We start from the raw sequence: 17,758 nt of genomic DNA, 5'->3' as shown, positions 1-17,758 counted from the left end.
GCCATTGAACCACAGCCCTAGCAACCTTCCTTTAATTCTCTGCTACCTAGATGAGTGTTGATAAGCAAGCAGTGTAAATATGTGCTGAAATCCAACAAAGTCAAAACATAATACATGTACAGTGCTGGACGTTACCCTAACATTACTATGGGTAATATCTGAACTTTTAAAGCTAAATATTTGAAATAAAGTGCTTAATATGACCAGGAATAGTCCAAAACCTGAAGAAACTCACTAGTAAATTCTGTTCCTTTACAAAAGCCTATTTCTTTTCCTACTGGTGGTTAGAACAGGTCTGAATTTGAAGATGGCATAAGGATTCAACTTTTTGAATAAAATTCCTGTTTTATATATTATAAAATGCATGATAATATCATACTTACTGCAATTCAGCTCCTTTTAAAGACATTGAGATAATAGAAGACTGCCTTTGAAAGAAATGCTCAGGCCATGCTGTGATTACAGCCAAGTATATGACATGTTTTTATTATCTGTTAAGAACACACTTCCAAAATGTAACAAATTAAAAGGTTACCTCATGGTGAAAAAGAAATCTTGAAGCTCTTTGAAATATTGCCAAAATCCTAAGAATACTTTTGGAAAAGATAGGTGTAAAACAGGGCTTCGACTATGCCTAAAAGAAATAACTGCAACCACAAATGTTGTTTTGATTTAAAGAAAGAAACTGGGAAAGCAGAGGCTGAATCACAGAGCTAGTTTAATGTTTCAGACCTAATCTACAGTTTAATAATGCTGTAATTCTTAGAAGTTATAACGATCAGGATTCAAAATGGCATTGGGTTGTCACTATTTTTTCTTTCACAAAAAGTAGTCGTAACCTTAAAATAGAGCGTATTCTTGATGACACTCAACTGCTGATTCATGACTGATCCAAAAAAAAAAACAACCAAACAAACTATGGGCATTTATTACATTAGTCTGACGTGTGCCACAGAGCGAATGCACGCAGGCGCACGCAGGCTATCATGATGTTGATTAAGTTGTTAAACCTCTCTCCATAAGACACCGGAAGAATGGTGGATGACAGCCCTCACACCTCTATGGGGTAATCATTCTCTGATCAATTACAAATACTTTGTTTTCTGCCTATTTGTCTTTCACAGCAATTTATTTTTTTAGTAATTACGATTTTAATAATTTAGGATCTCCAACTGGTGAGAGAAGGAGAGGACATTTAAGACTGAACGGTGTACATAGTAGTATTTAGGACTGCTCTTCCTACCCTAGCTAAGACTGTTGTAAACTTTCAACACCATCAACAGAAATATTAATGATTAGTGTTACTCTAAATTCCTCTAAACCATATTACATATTTAATCTTGAATTTAGAATGATACAAATATAAAAACAATACAAAGGTACTTAAGTGGCAACAAATCCTGCTCTTTTTCTGAGTTATAAATTTAGTTTTTCTATAAACAACTTTTCTTTCAGATATTTAACTTGCTCAAACCTTTAACGCTGAATTAACATCTCTGCTCATACCATAGCAAATTGCTAACATGATTTTCTATATAGCATTTAAGGATAGGGTGGGCTTTGTGGTTCGGGGTTTGATTTTTATGTATTTTTTTAACTTATCTAAGAGCTTGCATTCAGCAAGTTAACACATCTTTTCTTTTACAGCTGAAAGATGTTCCTTTGGGAATTAAACCTTTTTTCAGGGGTGTAAAGTAAGGATAGGAAAACTGCAATATACAAGAACTCTAGAGATGGTATGGAACACCAATTAAGTGCTTACCTTCATTTCAAGTACATTGAGATCTGATCTACTCAGAGCTGGCTCTCCAACTGTCTTTTGTAAGAAATATACTGATTTTTTCTTGCTTTCAAGCTCCCTAGGTATTTTTTCAGTAGTCAGGTATGAATTGAAATTTATCTCCTCTTCCAGTTTCTTCATTAAACCTTAAAAACAGATTAAATCAATGTATGTCTATAGCCAAAGTCATGTAGAGGATAATTAAGTTTCATTTCCCCAACATATTAAAGTATTCAGCAGATTACAGTAACAACAGCACAATGTTTAAGTCTTCTTCTCAAAACTCAAAGAAACAGGTAGTTACTCGTTTTAGCTTTTTAATCTGGATGTTAAACGATACAATATGCATTACATTCATTATCCATCTGCATCTCTAACATGCAACTATTAATTTCTCAACAAATTATTTTAATCAATGAACAAGTAAAACCCTTAGACGAAAGTCTAGCTGAATCAGTTGTAAAATTCAACACACAACACTGATAACCCTGTGCATGTCTCACACATCCAGATACTTGATTCCGTGTTACATTTTGTTGTGAATTACATTCTTTATAAATTTTAAAAGTTGATGGCTAGGCTTGGGTTGCTTATATGCATTCAGGGTAAGGGACAGCAAAACACATCACAGCTGTGCTGACTTGCTCAGGGCTCCTTTGAAGATTGTATCCCTTACAGCTTCCCTGGCTGGCGTAGAGGAGCAAGCATCCTGAAGCTGGTTCTACCCATAGATTACGTAGGTCATTGTTTCATGTGAATTACATCATCTACAGACAGAAATTATCTCAGCATGAATCCTTTATCTATGTCTCAAAATAGAACAAAGATCTTAATTTGGCCAGCCTCACGTAAGATCTGTTATACACTTGGAAATTCTTCCTTAAAATAAAACTTCTTTGTTCTAATTTGGCATCTAAAATTTGCCCTTAAAATGAGCAGAATTAAATGGATGCCTACATACACTTAATAGTCTTCTATATTGCTGTAACACTTATAAATTGCTTTTCTCTAAGGAACAGACTATTTTTTCTTTCATGAACAAATGGTCGGTCTTGGGACAGTATATTGACTGTGAATACTGAAAAAAAAAAAAAAAAGAATTGAAAAAAATAAGAAGAAATTGCTGTGTAATGTCAAAAATTCTACTGAGAAAAGCAATCACACTTAAGTTTTCCTCTACGCAAGCCTGATGCACACTGCATGATACCATGCTTGTGACTTGGCTCTTGCTAGATAAAGTAATTTAACCTCCTTTACAGATAACTTATAAATAAACATAGGCACATACAGGTAAGAGCAATACACAGCTAGAAAAATATGACAGAATAAAATGAAGCTGCTATTTAAATTACATTACACAGTCGTCTGCTGACAACAGGCAGTTTAGTGCAATTACACCTCCAAGACACCTCTACTAAGGACTACTGTAAGATCTGCAAGTTACATGTCAGATGAGAGTGGGAACAGGTATTTCAGAGTATTTTTCATGATCTAGATGACTAAAAGGTAAGTATCCTGGGTACATTTTAAAACTACTTGCTGAGGGAGTGGGGTGGTTTTTGTTGTTGTTTGTTTGAGAATATGGAATTACTATGGAGCACAAAGAAAAACAAGAAATTCAAATCTCTGTCTTCCTCTACACAAAGAAAAGCTTGAGTACAGAGATACAATAACAGAGCTGACCTTGCTGAAACAGACAGAGGAAAGGATGCAGGTTGAAAGAAGAGTTTTGGCTCTCAGGCTAAAGAGCCTGCTGACCATATCGCTGACTGGCAAAAGAAAACAGAACACAGTGAAATACAAGCCTTGGAAAAGGGGGGCCCATTCTTTTGCAACTATTTACCTCTAGAAACAGTACTGACAGATCCTCTTCAGCCTCTGCTCTCAGCTTAGACTGAAAGGAAAGCTACTTGGTCTAGCTGCCAGAGAGGAAATAAGCCATTCTTAGTTCTAAGAAAGCCTCGAGAATGAGAAGAAAGGAAACAGACCCTAGGGAAAGCAGTGCTGCAAAAAAAATAAAGTCAACGCAAACTAAAAATGAGTGGGAATTCCTCTTTTCCAGCAGTTTGGTTTGTTGATCTCTGTGTTTATGAAAAGCAACAATGTCATAGGTTCTTTTCCTCTATGTGGAAAGGTCATTCATCTTGCACAAAATAAACAGCATCAGTACTAATTTCAGAATGGAAACCGTACTTACTATATGCATGCAATAACCATTAGGCACTGGGTGCTACAGCTGTAACCTGAGAAACACCCCTGGACGTTCAGAGGGAACATTAATCAACCCATGAAAATTCCCACTTCTTTCCTGCAAAAGAACTGGGTTCCAGTCTTCCTCGGCCCACCACAGAGCTGTGCAGGAAGGACTACATTCTCAAGTCTCACTAGAAATCCACCACCTCTGCAAATGCAGCAAAGCTTCCCACGTACACCGTGAGCTGAATTATCACCTCAGAACTGACTAGAAGCACAACTCCCAACTAGATATTTATAACCAAGAACTTTGGCATGGAAATCAAAGTGATGTCAATTAAATTACCCTGATATTTAATATTAACAGTTTAATCAAACTAATTTCTTGTTTTCTAGCTTTCCTCTTGGTAGCAAAAAAAATCTGCATACATAACTTATATCTTATTTCTTATCCTACTCCAGCCTTCTTATAAAACTGCATTAATATGCCTAAATAATTCATCATAGATATGGCACTAAACTCAGGAAACAACCATGCCTAAACGATTGCTTTCAAAAGAGCAGAGGCCTATTGGCTTCACAGGGTAAAACCCTGATCACTATCTAGATTTGCTTCACAGATAACCCAAGAGCTATTACCGACTTCTTTTAAACACTGGCTGGTTCTGCATTCACGCTTGCTGTTGAAGGTGCACCAAGCAATGAAGCAAGTTAAAACTTGACATCTTGACAGGGAAAGACATGATGATGTCAACATCCCTCATGACTAATGTAGTTTCTTTCCTAAATACTTCTGGAGATATTTTCCTCCTATATGATTTGACATATGGAGAAGTAACTACCTAAGAGCTATTTTTGCTGCTTAACTGAACCTTAGAAAACAAACACAGGGCAGCTCTTTTAAGATTTGTTTTCAGTGAAAGACATCCCTTTTTCATATTCCCAGGCTCAAGGAAAGAAAAGCAAGCATACTTTAAATCTTTCCATTACACACATAAACCCTGTTTTTAATGTTTTAACATTGACTTATGATTACAAAATCTACATACGTAAGCTGCACAAAAAGTCTGGCTCTGTGCCCTAAGGCTATTTTAGCAAGACTGTGCCAACCATGTATTTACATGTGAAGAGCTATTAGCAGTAATTCCTCATGTTTTCCATTCAATTTTTATTATTATTGCAAAGAGATGGGTGGGAGAAAGAGTTTCTTGGTGCTTGCTCAGTCATGTAGGAAAAAGGCAAGTTTCCCTGCATAATTCTGCTAATTGAGCTAAAGTTTGATCCACCTTGAGCTCAGATTACTACTTTTTTCCCCTCTATAGTTGTGTATTCTATACCAAAAACATTTGCAACACTAACTGATTTAATAATTAAAAAAAAAAAAAAAAAAGGAGCGCTCATTTTATAGGTTATTGACCAACGCTTTGTTTAATATCACATAGAAAGGCTATGACAAAGGCAGGTGCAGAATAGACTTCCACGTGGCATTCACTTGCTAAACGTCAAAGCCTTCACTTCCCTGTCTGCAATCATCTTCTACAAAGCAGTATTTAAGTGATTCAGTCCACAGCTTCTAATGATATCACTTCCCATTTCCCCATATTAAAAAGAGATCTGGGACATACAAATAATGACAGATGATGACAGATCATCCCTTCAATATCTCCTTCAAAAATTAAACAGCTTCCTGAATCTTGTACTGTAAGGCATGCTTTCCATGTTATAATATTATTGTGTCTCTTTGAAATCTAACTTTCAACGACCGTCTCAAATTCTAAACCACAGACGCGGTTTTGCAGTGATGGAAATACCTGAGTTAAAAAAGAGCTAACAACTTTTCTGTTACATTTCCTTCTACAACTAAATGCAAGGATAGACCACCTCTTTGACCCTGGGAGCTCCAGTAAACTCCTTTTAATCCATTTAACATAGGTCGTGCTGAGTTTTTAGTTTTTTAAACCACTTTAAAAGTGGTTTCCCCTTAACCTTGTATGAATTGACAGTGATTGTATTTCTGATAGATAATTATAAGCAATTTTATTATCAAGTTCCACCTAAGCATTCTCCTTTGCCATAACTGTAACCTGGTCTGTAGTTTTGAAAGGAAGTTATTTAACTTGGAATTTTAGGGAAAGATAGTTCTGTGGCCAAATGAAAAGGTTTAAAATTAATGAAAAGAAAAATGTTAATCTTTTCATTCAAATAGAAAATATTAGTAATAGTCTCCTAAGTTTTTATTTTTCATAAAATGTTTCAAATGATATAAAAGAGACATCTGTACAAAACATTTCCTCTTTAACTGGTATCTTTGATGTTCTCTTTGCTCTAAATGTTATTCCATAACAACTTAATTAAGTGTATACATTACACATTTCACTGTTTATCACCAAAATCCTCTTAACCCATTCTTTAATCAATATTTTCAAGCTAGTCATCTACTTCTCGATATTTCTGCTAATAAAATGAATAATAAAGTTCTGTAAAATGGACAGAGATCAAGAATTTCAGTAATTCAGTTCACTTCTTGGCATTCACAATTTGTGTTTGTTCCAGCAGAGATATTCAAAGCAAAAAAAATGGCAACCTTGATGAGGAATCATGGGCTAGGTTATTCAAACTAGTGATCAGTATCAATAAAAATACTATTCATATCCAGAACAAAGAAAGATGAATTTTAAAAAATCAGAAATTCATGTCAGTACTAGCAGCAGGAACTCCCTCTCTGTAGTTAGGCAACATGCTGGGTAGTACTGAAGTTAATAAACAAGGAAGGAGTGCGCTATGGAAACCAATGTTATCAATTTTAGTCTGAAAGACATTTGACAATGATCAACTGTTTTTCATGAAACAGTACAAGGTTTTCTAAATAACTTACTATGATTCTAAAAGTAAGTAAACTACTAACCATAAATTATACTTCCCTGGTACAGCTAAAGCAGACTGATGCTAATCGCATATTAACGCCACTCTTAAATACATGCTAGTTGCATCCTTTAAAGAATTCCTTTACATTTCTTTAAAAAGTGCCATCCTAAAGTAATTATAAGATGAAGTAGTTGAAGCAGCATGTGTCTGTAAGACATATAAAAAAGTTTCCACTCATTCACAACAACTTTTATAATTTTATCTTGATTTGGAAGTAAAAACACCTAAGTATTAAAAATGGAACTCAGTTATTTTAAGGGAAAGCATCTGATTTGCACAGAAAATCCACAACTACCAAACAGCCCTTGAATTGTCAGCATACAAGCTATACTGATATGAGTAGGCAGCTGAGATACAGAACTTCAGCCAAAGGGATTTTATTTTTTTTTTTTTTTTAATTAAAATAAATTGTGCTAACCATAGACCAACAAAGCTTTTAAAATAAATGTTATGCTACTCAATGCACTTTGGTCACCTAATTTTAATTATTAAAAATAAATAAATAAAAAAGCATTCTGTAATTGCTACGACAAGCAGTGTCTTTGTAACTAGTATGGAGAAAAGCAATTACAAAGCTAAGTCCTGAAGTCTTTGGGCAAAATTTCAAAAGAAGTTTTCTTAAGTAATGACTCCAAGTTTATCTTCAGATCATCTAAACACTTTTTTTCCCCTGCAAGCAGGACTCAAGACAAGGGAATTAAATGAGTAAACTTTATTTTCATCTCAATGATTAAACGACATATTTACAGACTTTTTATTATGTTACCTTTGCTTCTGTGAACTGAACCCATCAAGTTTCCACTGGCCTTAAAAATACCCCTGGAACTGAAATAGAAATGTTGACACAGCTTTGCTGTATAAACTCTCTGGTAGCTACTGCAAAAATGGAACGGTTACAAAATTACTTGCAGGTCCCTCAGAGTAAAGAAGATAGTTCAGATACTCTTTTAGTTCCATTTGTGGTTCAGCAGCTGATGAATATTGTTTAAAAAAAAAATAAAATTTATGAACTAATAAAAACATAACATGCTGTTGACTGAGAAAAATCCTCTAACTCAAAACAACTGCCAAAGCTGTTCTGTGATGCAACTGAAATACTAAATGTACTTGAAAAAGTAGGCCAATGACTTACTTTGCTAAATTTAAATCTATAGCTATCATTTGGGAAGTAATTTGTAGATAAAACAAAAATCATTCTATGGCTTTTTTTTAACCAGAGCAACTTCGAATGCAACTGCAAAAGTTCTGGGAAAAGAACCATTCTGAGTCTTATGCCTTCACAATACAATCTTCCATACAGTAGAATTTTTCTATATTAATGATCCACAATGCCTGTATAAACAGCGCATAAAACCTGTATCAATCCTGTGATGGGTTACTGATAACCTTATTGTGGTCACATGCATCAGAAACACTGAACCCTACATTGACTCAGGCTAATCCTTCTTACATTTCCTTCAAAGTAACTACACCATCAGCAGCTTAGATGTTGTAAAATTGTAGCCTTTGGAGATAGTTATTATGCATTTAATCTACTAACCACAATTCCTTCCCACCTGCTATTTTTATAAATGATCATAGAGGACTAACTTACTCTACAAGTAGTGTAATTTATTTTGTTGAATTTATTTGCAGACTGAGATACCACTGAAAATGAGCAGAAGCAGTCTCGACATTATTAATGTAATGCAGCAACATACGAATAAATCAGCTACAGTGACATCATGAGAACAAAGTATTTTATGTATTATAAATATTTATTTATATTAAGTCTATACATTAATATACAAGTATCTAGTGTATATAATCTTATGTATAGGTGTATGTGTGTATGTATATACACGTGTGTGTGTAAAATCCATGCTCTATAAAAGCTTAATTAGGAAGTGGCTTTATTTTTGATACCATAAAAAATACAATAGGAAACAGACCTTAAAGCCCTCCACGTGAATGTTTTATTGAATTAAACTAAAAAGATCCCACAAATCTACACTGACTAAAACATAGTATTCAATGTATTTGTACATTCATTGAGAAAAATTTTAAGAAGCAGTATTTCACTGATGCTCAATTACAAACACAAAAAGCATAAAACTTCACTAAACCTGGCATTTTATGGCAAGGCACATTCAGCCTTAGGATCTCAAGCATGTGACTTCAGAACACAAGTTATTTCTTCTGTTAGCTCAGTATTCCTATAGGCTTTTTGGCACTACCATATTATTGACAGTCATACAGGTTTGATTTCATTTCTAACAGAGAAAAAGCATAAACCCCCAACCGTTATAGATTACCACTTACTTTCAGGTTTTGAATCCACTACTGCGTGATGCATCTCTTTCAGCTGGAGCTGTGCTCTTTGCAGTCTCTGCTCTGCATGGAACAACTTTTGAGACACAATTGGACACATATAAGTTAATTCATTTGAAATGCATATCCAAGCAATGAAAACAAAAAGGTATCAAAAAGAATCCCAAATACAAAAAAGAAATGGTAGCTATAAGCAGCTGGTTCGCAAGGGAACATGCCAAAAGAAATTTTCAACAATTGGCCTGGATTGACTTGATATTCTGTAGTGTTAATTAAGAAAAGTGTTATTGTATTCCCAAGTGATATTTTCTCTATGGCAGAAAATCATTCAACTTTTTTTTTAACCAAACCTTCAAGTGGTTTGAACATTAAAACAACAATAAAAAAGACAGTTTTCTACTGCAGTCCTGATTCTAGCTATCTTTTACTGCAGTGCATGCAAGGCAGCTGAGTTGTCACAGCGATCCACCATTCTAATGCTGAGCCAAGTGGAGAACACACTGCAAAGCTTGTTGCCAAACAACATCCAAGTGAATAGCATTTCTGCAATTTCGGGAAAGGCATAAAAAGAAGTGGAATTAGATAGACATCCCTTTCATTCTACTTGTGATCTCCCTCAAGCAAAGACCCAACAGCCTGAAACCCTGATTCACATTAATTTGAAATCCAGATATAGACTGCAATACTAGAAATCTGAGTTTTTCTCCTTTTAGCACAGTGTGGAAGCTCATGTTATATTTGAAATCAACAGAATTTGGTGAGATGATACAACAGTCTGGTGCTGGACTTTATATTAAAGAATCTTGTTTCCACAACATATCTTAGGAATAAAACTTGCCCTATAGTCAGATTCCAGCTGCTTCCAGTGCTTCCTAAAGCATCATCTTTGTCAGACTTAAGGACCAAAACCCAAAGGTTGCTCCTGAATATTTATTCCCTCTGAACTGCTCCACAGTGAAAAGTTTGGGTACTTGCTGTGTCACTTAGCCACTGAAATCTTAGTGCAAGTGTACAGAGATATAATCAAACTAAGGAAACATTTGCTCGCTACCATAAATATAATGACCTCTCTTTGGGTACTACCACAGTAAGTCATGGAACATTTCCTGGGATTGCTAAATGATTATGTCAGGGGCAGCTGAGGCAGCCAAAAGTCTTAAATGAGATGTTCAAAACTTGTAGGGTCAAGCCTCTTCCTTTAAAATGTACACAGCTATTTCTATTTTAAAAGAGATTTAATTTTCTGATGTTGGGAGAAACTCTGTTTATTTCTGATTTACTTCTTTATATGCATGACCCCCAAACAGATGTCAACAATTATTTATTTTAATAGGTACTCTCTTATGTCAATACCTGATTTTTTTGTTCTTGTTTCTGTTGAGCCAAAGACTCTTCTCTCTCTTTTTCTAAGCGAAGCTGTCTTGCTATTTCAAGCATTCGTTGATGATTTTGTACTGTCTCCACCTACAGCAAGTGGATAAATAGTGCATGTTACTGTCAGATAGTTGAGAAATACATTAAAAGAGATCATATGTCTCACAAGCCCACTTAGCACTTCCTTTCCATACATGTTACTACTCAGAAATGACAGCAAAGTACTGGACTCAAGATTCTTAAAAGCTCTGGACTAACGCCTAGGGAGATTCCCTGTGGGTCAATTAGTTATTTGACTCCTTCCTAGACTTACGGTATGTTTATCCTAATCCTTGTTTGCATTCCAAAATCAGAGTTGCAAGCCAAGGATTATGACACTGAAATGTAACAGCGTTACTTCTCTTATTACCCTCTTCTTAAGACGCTCTACTCTTTTGATGAGTTGATCTTTCTCCTCTTCCATTGCACTGATATCCTAAACGGCAGCAAAAATAAATAAATGTTAATGTATTTTACTATATAATATGGATTAGACTAAATACTGTACAAACCAACATGAAAATCATGAAAATCATAATTCCTCTCTGAATACATTGAACTGGTTATAATTTTATCAATCTATGATCAGAACACACAGGATTCCAGTCTCTTTCATCTCTCTTACATCCTCCTCAGCTCCAATACTCTTTATGTTAACAATAGTTTATCTGCATCCTTGAGTACTAATGTGAACATTTAAAATAAAAACGTGTGTATTTCTCTAAAATAAAAAAACAAACAGAATCAAGCAAAAATCAGCATGAATTCAAGAACTGATGTGGTCACATGTTCTTAAAGGTTACCACCATCACACACTTCCTGGCAGATAATTTGCGTGAAATTGCATAGGAGTGATGTTTGCTTCCACTTTTCCCACTAAAATTTTGTTAAAAGAAACACTTAATTGTTCTAAAACATGTACCCAATTATTATCCTCCTTTAATCCTATCTTACAACAGCAGGACTCCACAGATTGACAGTTGTGAGAGAAAAGGAAATAACTTCTCCAGTTTAGTCCTTATCTCAAAACTTGCTTAACTTATGTGTGTGTCTTACTGGAAAGCTGGATTCATGCTTAAATATTTTGCTGAAATGGGGCAAATATCTTTACTTAACACCCTAGCCACACAGAAGCACCATTTTGTTGACTTAAGTCCTTAATTCATTCAACAACCTCTGACATTATTATCCTGTATCAGTAAAGGAAAAGGGTTTATATCAGTTTGTGGTCACAAAAAATAACGAGTTCTAATATTTGAAAATTATACTGAACACAGTCTTGGCAGCCTTGTTTCCCAATCTGCTTCAGAAAGCTCAGTTCTAAGCATGAGAGAGGACTTTCTAATGTTTGCCAACAGAGAACAGTTTCAAAAAAGCAACTGCAGTGCCTATTAGCTCTGACCTCTACAACTTACATACTGTGAGTCCACAGAACCAGAAAAATAAAACTGACATTCAGAAAAAAAAATCCCAAAAGTTGTGCTGTTTTTTCATATTTTTACCCTTCTTATTTCTGCAGTAGAAAAACCAGATGTTTTGAGCTGCTCACACTCCTTATGTAGGTTTTTAAACGCTTCCATCAGTTCTTCATACTATAAAATGAGATAAAAATATGCAGAATGAGCTCTAGGGCTATGGGCTTTCAGACCAACATGCTGCATTACTATTGAGACAGTAAATATAGAAATAGAAATAAGGTGAAGACAAGAATTCAAGGGATTTTTCACCACTAAAGCTTATCAACTTATAAAACAAAAGTAAAAAATGTCAGTGAATTATCTTCCATTTGAAGGTACACTGAGAAGTTTCACAACGTCTTCGATGTTTTCACCTCTTCCCTTGCAATGCATACTGTATTTTCAAAACAGGAGGATAAGATGTTAGCTGAAAGGGACAAAGCTACATTAACAAATTATTCTCTCTTACTACAAATCTGTGTACATCACACGTGTTAAAATTATCAGGCTAAAAAGGATGAGCTGGGTCTAACAAGATGCTTTAGCTAAGTAACAGGGCTTGAATTTATAGAGCACTGAACTTCTATCCAGCAAAGCAGTCCGAGAGCACACCTGACTTAACATGTGAGAAATAGTTTTGACATATTGCATAATCATGCCCTCAGTATGTTATAGAGATTGATATATGTAGTTCGACAGCTAGAAAGAAGTAGACAGTGTGCTAGCTCCACACCAGTACGTTGCCCACCAGTAATCTTCAACTGAGAGGCAGTGTGAAAGTCTGTGTGGGCAGAGAAATAACAGGGGACAGAAAGAGTTTAGAAATATGGATAGGAAATAAATTTAGATTCAACTTGGAGAAACGCAAGCTGAGATATAGGGAAGAATAATCTCCACAGAAACAGCCATTCAGTAAGATGGAGAAATCTAAACAGAGAATATCAAGTCATTTTTTACTTCCTGGAAAGAGCAATTGATATGACTGTTGAACACAAAATAGCAACAGCAAAGGCCAGTTCAAACAAAGATGACATATCCCTGAGCAGTGAAGCAGCAATCCTGTTCTACAAAACCCTGAGCAACCAGCCTCTAGAAATACTTAATTTGTTTCTGATTGTTTCACTATCAGGCTCACACTGACAAGCTGAAATTAATTAATAAAAAAAAAAAAAGGCAATAAAACAGCTACTGAGAAAGAGATTAAAGAATAGAAGGATCTTAGTTAAATAAGTTATGATCAGAAGGTATACACAGGCTGGATGATGAATAATGAGTTAAAAAAAAAAAAAAAAGGTACTAGCAGAAAAACTAGCCTACAGTTACTTAGGCTTTATAGAAGTAGTTCAGCTAATAATGAAACAGCAAGTAATCTCTGAGCAACTGTATTTGTGATTGCTGATGTCCAACAGCTCTCCTTTGTGTGGATTCGCTATTTTTCAACAAGTGAGTTTAGCAAGCCTCTTCCTTATTGGGATATGAAATTTCAAGACCAATGGCAAAATTCAAACAAGGGCACAGCACAGTTTGCCAAATCAAAATAAAGGGAAGGGTTTTTTTTTACTTTCACTGAGTAAAAAACATTCTGCAGCTGGCCCACGCGCACCTGAAATAAGTGACACACTCAATGACCAAAGAACATCCAGGTTTAAACCATGGAAAAAAAGATTCCTGGCACCTGGGAGCTACTAATTTCAGACTGGACAACTAGATTTATGCCTAGATTTGCTTGTTTTTACAATTATACACTGCAGCCAATCCGATCTCCAAATCACAATACAACTGGGAAGGTGGTAGGTATTCTGAGGATCTTTTTTAAATTATTTGCAAAATTATACTTGAGTTTGACTCTATACACTCATAAAACTTGATCATGTTCTAAGATTTCCAGATTCTCGTACTTTAAATGTTTCTATTAAAATGCACTATTCCGTGCCTGTCTATCTAAATACCTAGGCAAAATTATTTAATTCATTAGTATCTAAATTATTTGCATGCTTATGCTAAATTACATAAAGGCACTATATTACCCCAGCTTCTGTTCTGAATTAAATCAGTAGGGTATTATTTTAATAAGATGGTTACATTACTGTAATCCCAAAAAGGAACACATTTTACGTAATGGAATTAATGGAGTTGGATATTTATATATATTGGGACTGTGACATACTGAAAAAACTTACAATCTGCATTCCTTTCTCTCCATGCTACTTCCGCTTAGTTATTCTAAGTTATAAATCAGATATGGTAGAAGTGGTAACAAAAAAAGGAAAAGGCTTAGTCAAGCTTCAGTCAGGCTATGCAGCTTTGCTGGTGCACAGTTAATAAATGGAGTTACCTATTACAACCATTCAAAAACCACTGGGATTTTACAAGCAACTATATATAACAAAAGGCAGAGAAAACTGGATAAAAATTAAGTAAATATGTACCTCAGATAACACAAATGTAAAAACATAACATTGGTTCACTTTAAGCTTTGCATTTTAAACCCACCCAGACTCGCTATCTAAAATCAACATTTAATGCTCACAAAAGAAGTGGGAACATAATGAGTAGGAATGTCAGCCCAAGAAAAAAAAAAAAGATTTATTCACACACAAAAAAATTAAAAAATGGTTGAAGCAGAAGTGGGGTAATGCTAATATAAATATTAGGGGCTAAATATTACACAATCAGTTGACAATTAGGAAGCAGTGGCTTTTGGTCATACTGTTTTCTGATTTGAAGCGGTAATTTATAAAGTTAAAAGTATCCATGTCAAAGATCACAGGAATGAAAAAAAAGTGTTTTAAAAAATAATAAGTCTTTGTCTTAGCCATTATTTAGCACATAGTATTTAATTAGCTTAAAACCTTTTAATTCAATGCTACCTATTACCATACAATCTCAGGGTTACTGGAAGAAAGCAGGTCAATACATATACTTTTCTTTATGAATTGTCGCCCACCCTTGATTCCAACATGCTTTTAACTGTTAGCATAAGTCACTTGAACATCTACTTCAACGGTAACTCCCTGATTCATTTATCCCTTCTTCTACTGGCACTTCAGTTAATTAACGTAAAGAAAACATTGGCATTCATGAAAATTGCTACCTGTTTATTGACGTCCGCCACAGTGTCATCCTGCAGGAACTCCACTGGCACTTCCAATTTTACTAAGAAACGTGCCAGATAAGCTCTTTTCTTGAGTTCATCGGTTCTCTGAAGAAGCCAATGTAAGACAGGGTGAATTACAGGTTTGCTTCCCATAACTAACCCTTGGCGAAACGCGCTCCTATACAAAAACAAGAAAAAGCAAACATCACGTACCAATAAATCTCAAACTCAAGAATGCTGGCTGGGAACAGTTAGCAATGTTTTGACATCCTCTCTCCACTTGCCTAATGGTTTTCTTAATGGTGTTAAAACAAAAAGCACTCATGATGCCAGTTTGCTGGTCATGATCCTAACTCTGCTACCATGAGGCAAATAAAAACCCTGTATCACATAAAAAGCCTAAAGCCTGCACCAACGCCTCTTCCTATCCAGGGATATTCTTCAGGAAGAGTATAGTCTTCAATGAGGGAAGATCACAGGTTTTTGGGGCTACAACCTGAAGCAGGAGGGTGCAAGGCAACCTTGTGCGGCTGGGCTGAAGGGGACGGGGCAGGACTGACCCTGCCAGGCAGGCGGCACCCTCTCCTGGCCGATTCCGCAATAGCAGCTCTCACAGCAGGTCCTGGGCACGGCGGCCACTGCAGCAGGGCCCCAGAGGCTGCCCTACACCTGCAGGAGCCTTCTCCTGCCACCACTGGAGCCATATGCCATGGGGACAGTCGAGGAACAATCTTTGAAGCAACACAGGTGCCCGTTTGAATAGTCAAGGTCAAAAACTTTAAAAACTACTGAATTACAGGTCATTGCACATAATATGTAAAGCACATTTTGCTGCAATTTATAGACAAAAAGATACTTACAAGTCTGATACACTTCCTGGAGGTTTGTATTTAAGGATACCAAGGAGAGTCAACATTCTTTTAGCTGTTTGCTCTGGCAGTTCCTCTCTGATGTCAACAACATGCTACATAGTTGTAAATAAACAAATAAACAAACAGTATTTGTTCAAATCATGTTAATTAACTGGTAACATTAAAAGAATTGACTTCATCTACTTTTCATATGATACGTCAATGAAGTGAGATGTTCCATACAGAACATTCTTTTTTATCACCAAGCTCCGATTCTCTTTAACAGATTTTTCTCCTACATGTGTATTTAGGTAATTTTATTCTAGGCATATGTTCTCCCTGCTCACAGGACCGCTTCTATATAGACAAACCATCTGCTTCCACCAAGGAAGTCTGGGATCCTACCAGACCAGGGCACATGTATCTGTACCCCATGTACGTGAATGAACCCTCTGATCTCATACACACCTTTGGTAGCCTCGAGGCTGAGGCAGTTAACAACTCGATATCTATCGCAAGTGAGAAATCACAAGGCTCAGTTCTTGATCAGTCACTATCCTGTGTAAGTGCGCAAGACACAGCCTGACTTTTGACTTAAGAATGGAGTCATTGTCAGTCTGAAGCAATGTAAGATCTGTGTCCTGATTCCCAAGATAAAATATAGTCATCAGACTCTAGGGGGCAAGGGTCCAGTATCCCTGGCCCAAGAACCATTTGCTTGTTTGCCAAAACCACGTTGATGTAGAGACAAAAAGGATTCTTGCCAGGCACATTTATTTCCAGGAAGATTCATACAAGCTATTTTGGTAAACCAAACATGCCACAAGGAACACGGAGCCAGACCTAAATAAAAGCATTCAGCGCAGTTTCTGTGACGAGCCCATCCGTGACGCTTGCAGTTCCCCAGGCCTGAGCAGCTCCGATTGCCCCCCTTACCTTCGGGTCAATCTCCCCCAGCACATCATTGAGCAGCTGCAAGAGCTGCACGGACTCCAAGGAGTCAAACGTGATCAGATTGTAGCTCTTCCTGAAGGGCTCCTGATTGAGCTTCTCAACAATGAACTGCATTTGGTCACTCATGGTGGCGGCCGGGCCGAGCCTCAGCGGCAGGGCCGGAGGTGATGTGAGGAGGCCTCGGCGGGACCGGGGGAGGGCTGACAGGGGCAGCGGGGCCAGGCACCACCTCAGCGAGGATTTTGGCAGCCCCAGGGCTCCGAGGGAAGGGCCGGGACCCTCGGAGACCCTCGGAGGGCAGCGCCCTGAGGCGCCGGGGCCGCCTGGGCCTTCACCTCCCCTCAGCGCCTCCCGGTTACCATGGTAACGGTTGCCAGGCCGGGGCGATGACGTCACTTCCGACGCTGCCGCGCGCGCGCTTCAGCCAACGCGCCGGGACGGCTGAGAGCGGGAGGGGGGCTGCGCATGCGCAGAGCGGCGCGGGGCGCTGGTGGAATTTATTCACATTTTAACGCGTGTAATTAGCACCCCGGTTTATTAGGGGGATGTTGTGGCGTGTAGATGTATAGACGCATTGCTGCAGTTACCCAGTTAGGGTTTCTGGCGGTCGTTGGCACAATAAAAAGATGGGAAATGGCGCTGGTGTGCGTGACTGGAATGGTTGTCTCAGTTCTGTGGAGGAAAGCACGGGGGATCTGTGTGGAAAACGGGGCGCTTCGTGAGGGGGGAATGGCAAATTATGTCCTTGGGTTGCTAGTGTGCCTCAGCAGAGCAATAA

At 37.1% G+C, this 17,758-nt stretch overlaps 1 protein-coding gene across 1 annotated transcript in view; it reads right to left on the bottom strand.

Annotated features, from left to right (window-relative positions):
- IFT81 (intraflagellar transport 81) overlaps positions 1-17,372 on the bottom strand; it is a 42,476-nt gene extending 25,104 nt beyond the window's left edge. The window contains exons 1-8 of the mRNA XM_068654438.1: positions 16,963-17,372; positions 16,036-16,139; positions 15,173-15,353; positions 12,124-12,213; positions 10,992-11,057; positions 10,562-10,672; positions 9,200-9,284; positions 1,763-1,926 (exon numbers count right to left, since the gene is read on the bottom strand). Coding sequence (XP_068510539.1) covers positions 1,763-1,926; positions 9,200-9,284; positions 10,562-10,672; positions 10,992-11,057; positions 12,124-12,213; positions 15,173-15,353; positions 16,036-16,139; positions 16,963-17,106 — 945 coding nt within the window. The 5' untranslated portion in view covers positions 17,107-17,372. The remainder of the gene's footprint in view (positions 1-1,762; positions 1,927-9,199; positions 9,285-10,561; positions 10,673-10,991; positions 11,058-12,123; positions 12,214-15,172; positions 15,354-16,035; positions 16,140-16,962) is intronic.
- Between the last annotated feature and the right edge of the window lie 386 nt (positions 17,373-17,758).

Source organism: Anas acuta, chromosome 17, assembly GCF_963932015.1.
Source record: "Anas acuta chromosome 17, bAnaAcu1.1, whole genome shotgun sequence".
In the NCBI taxonomy this organism is placed as follows: domain Eukaryota; kingdom Metazoa; phylum Chordata; class Aves; order Anseriformes; family Anatidae; genus Anas; species Anas acuta.
This window is presented reverse-complemented; position numbering and strand designations above follow the sequence as displayed.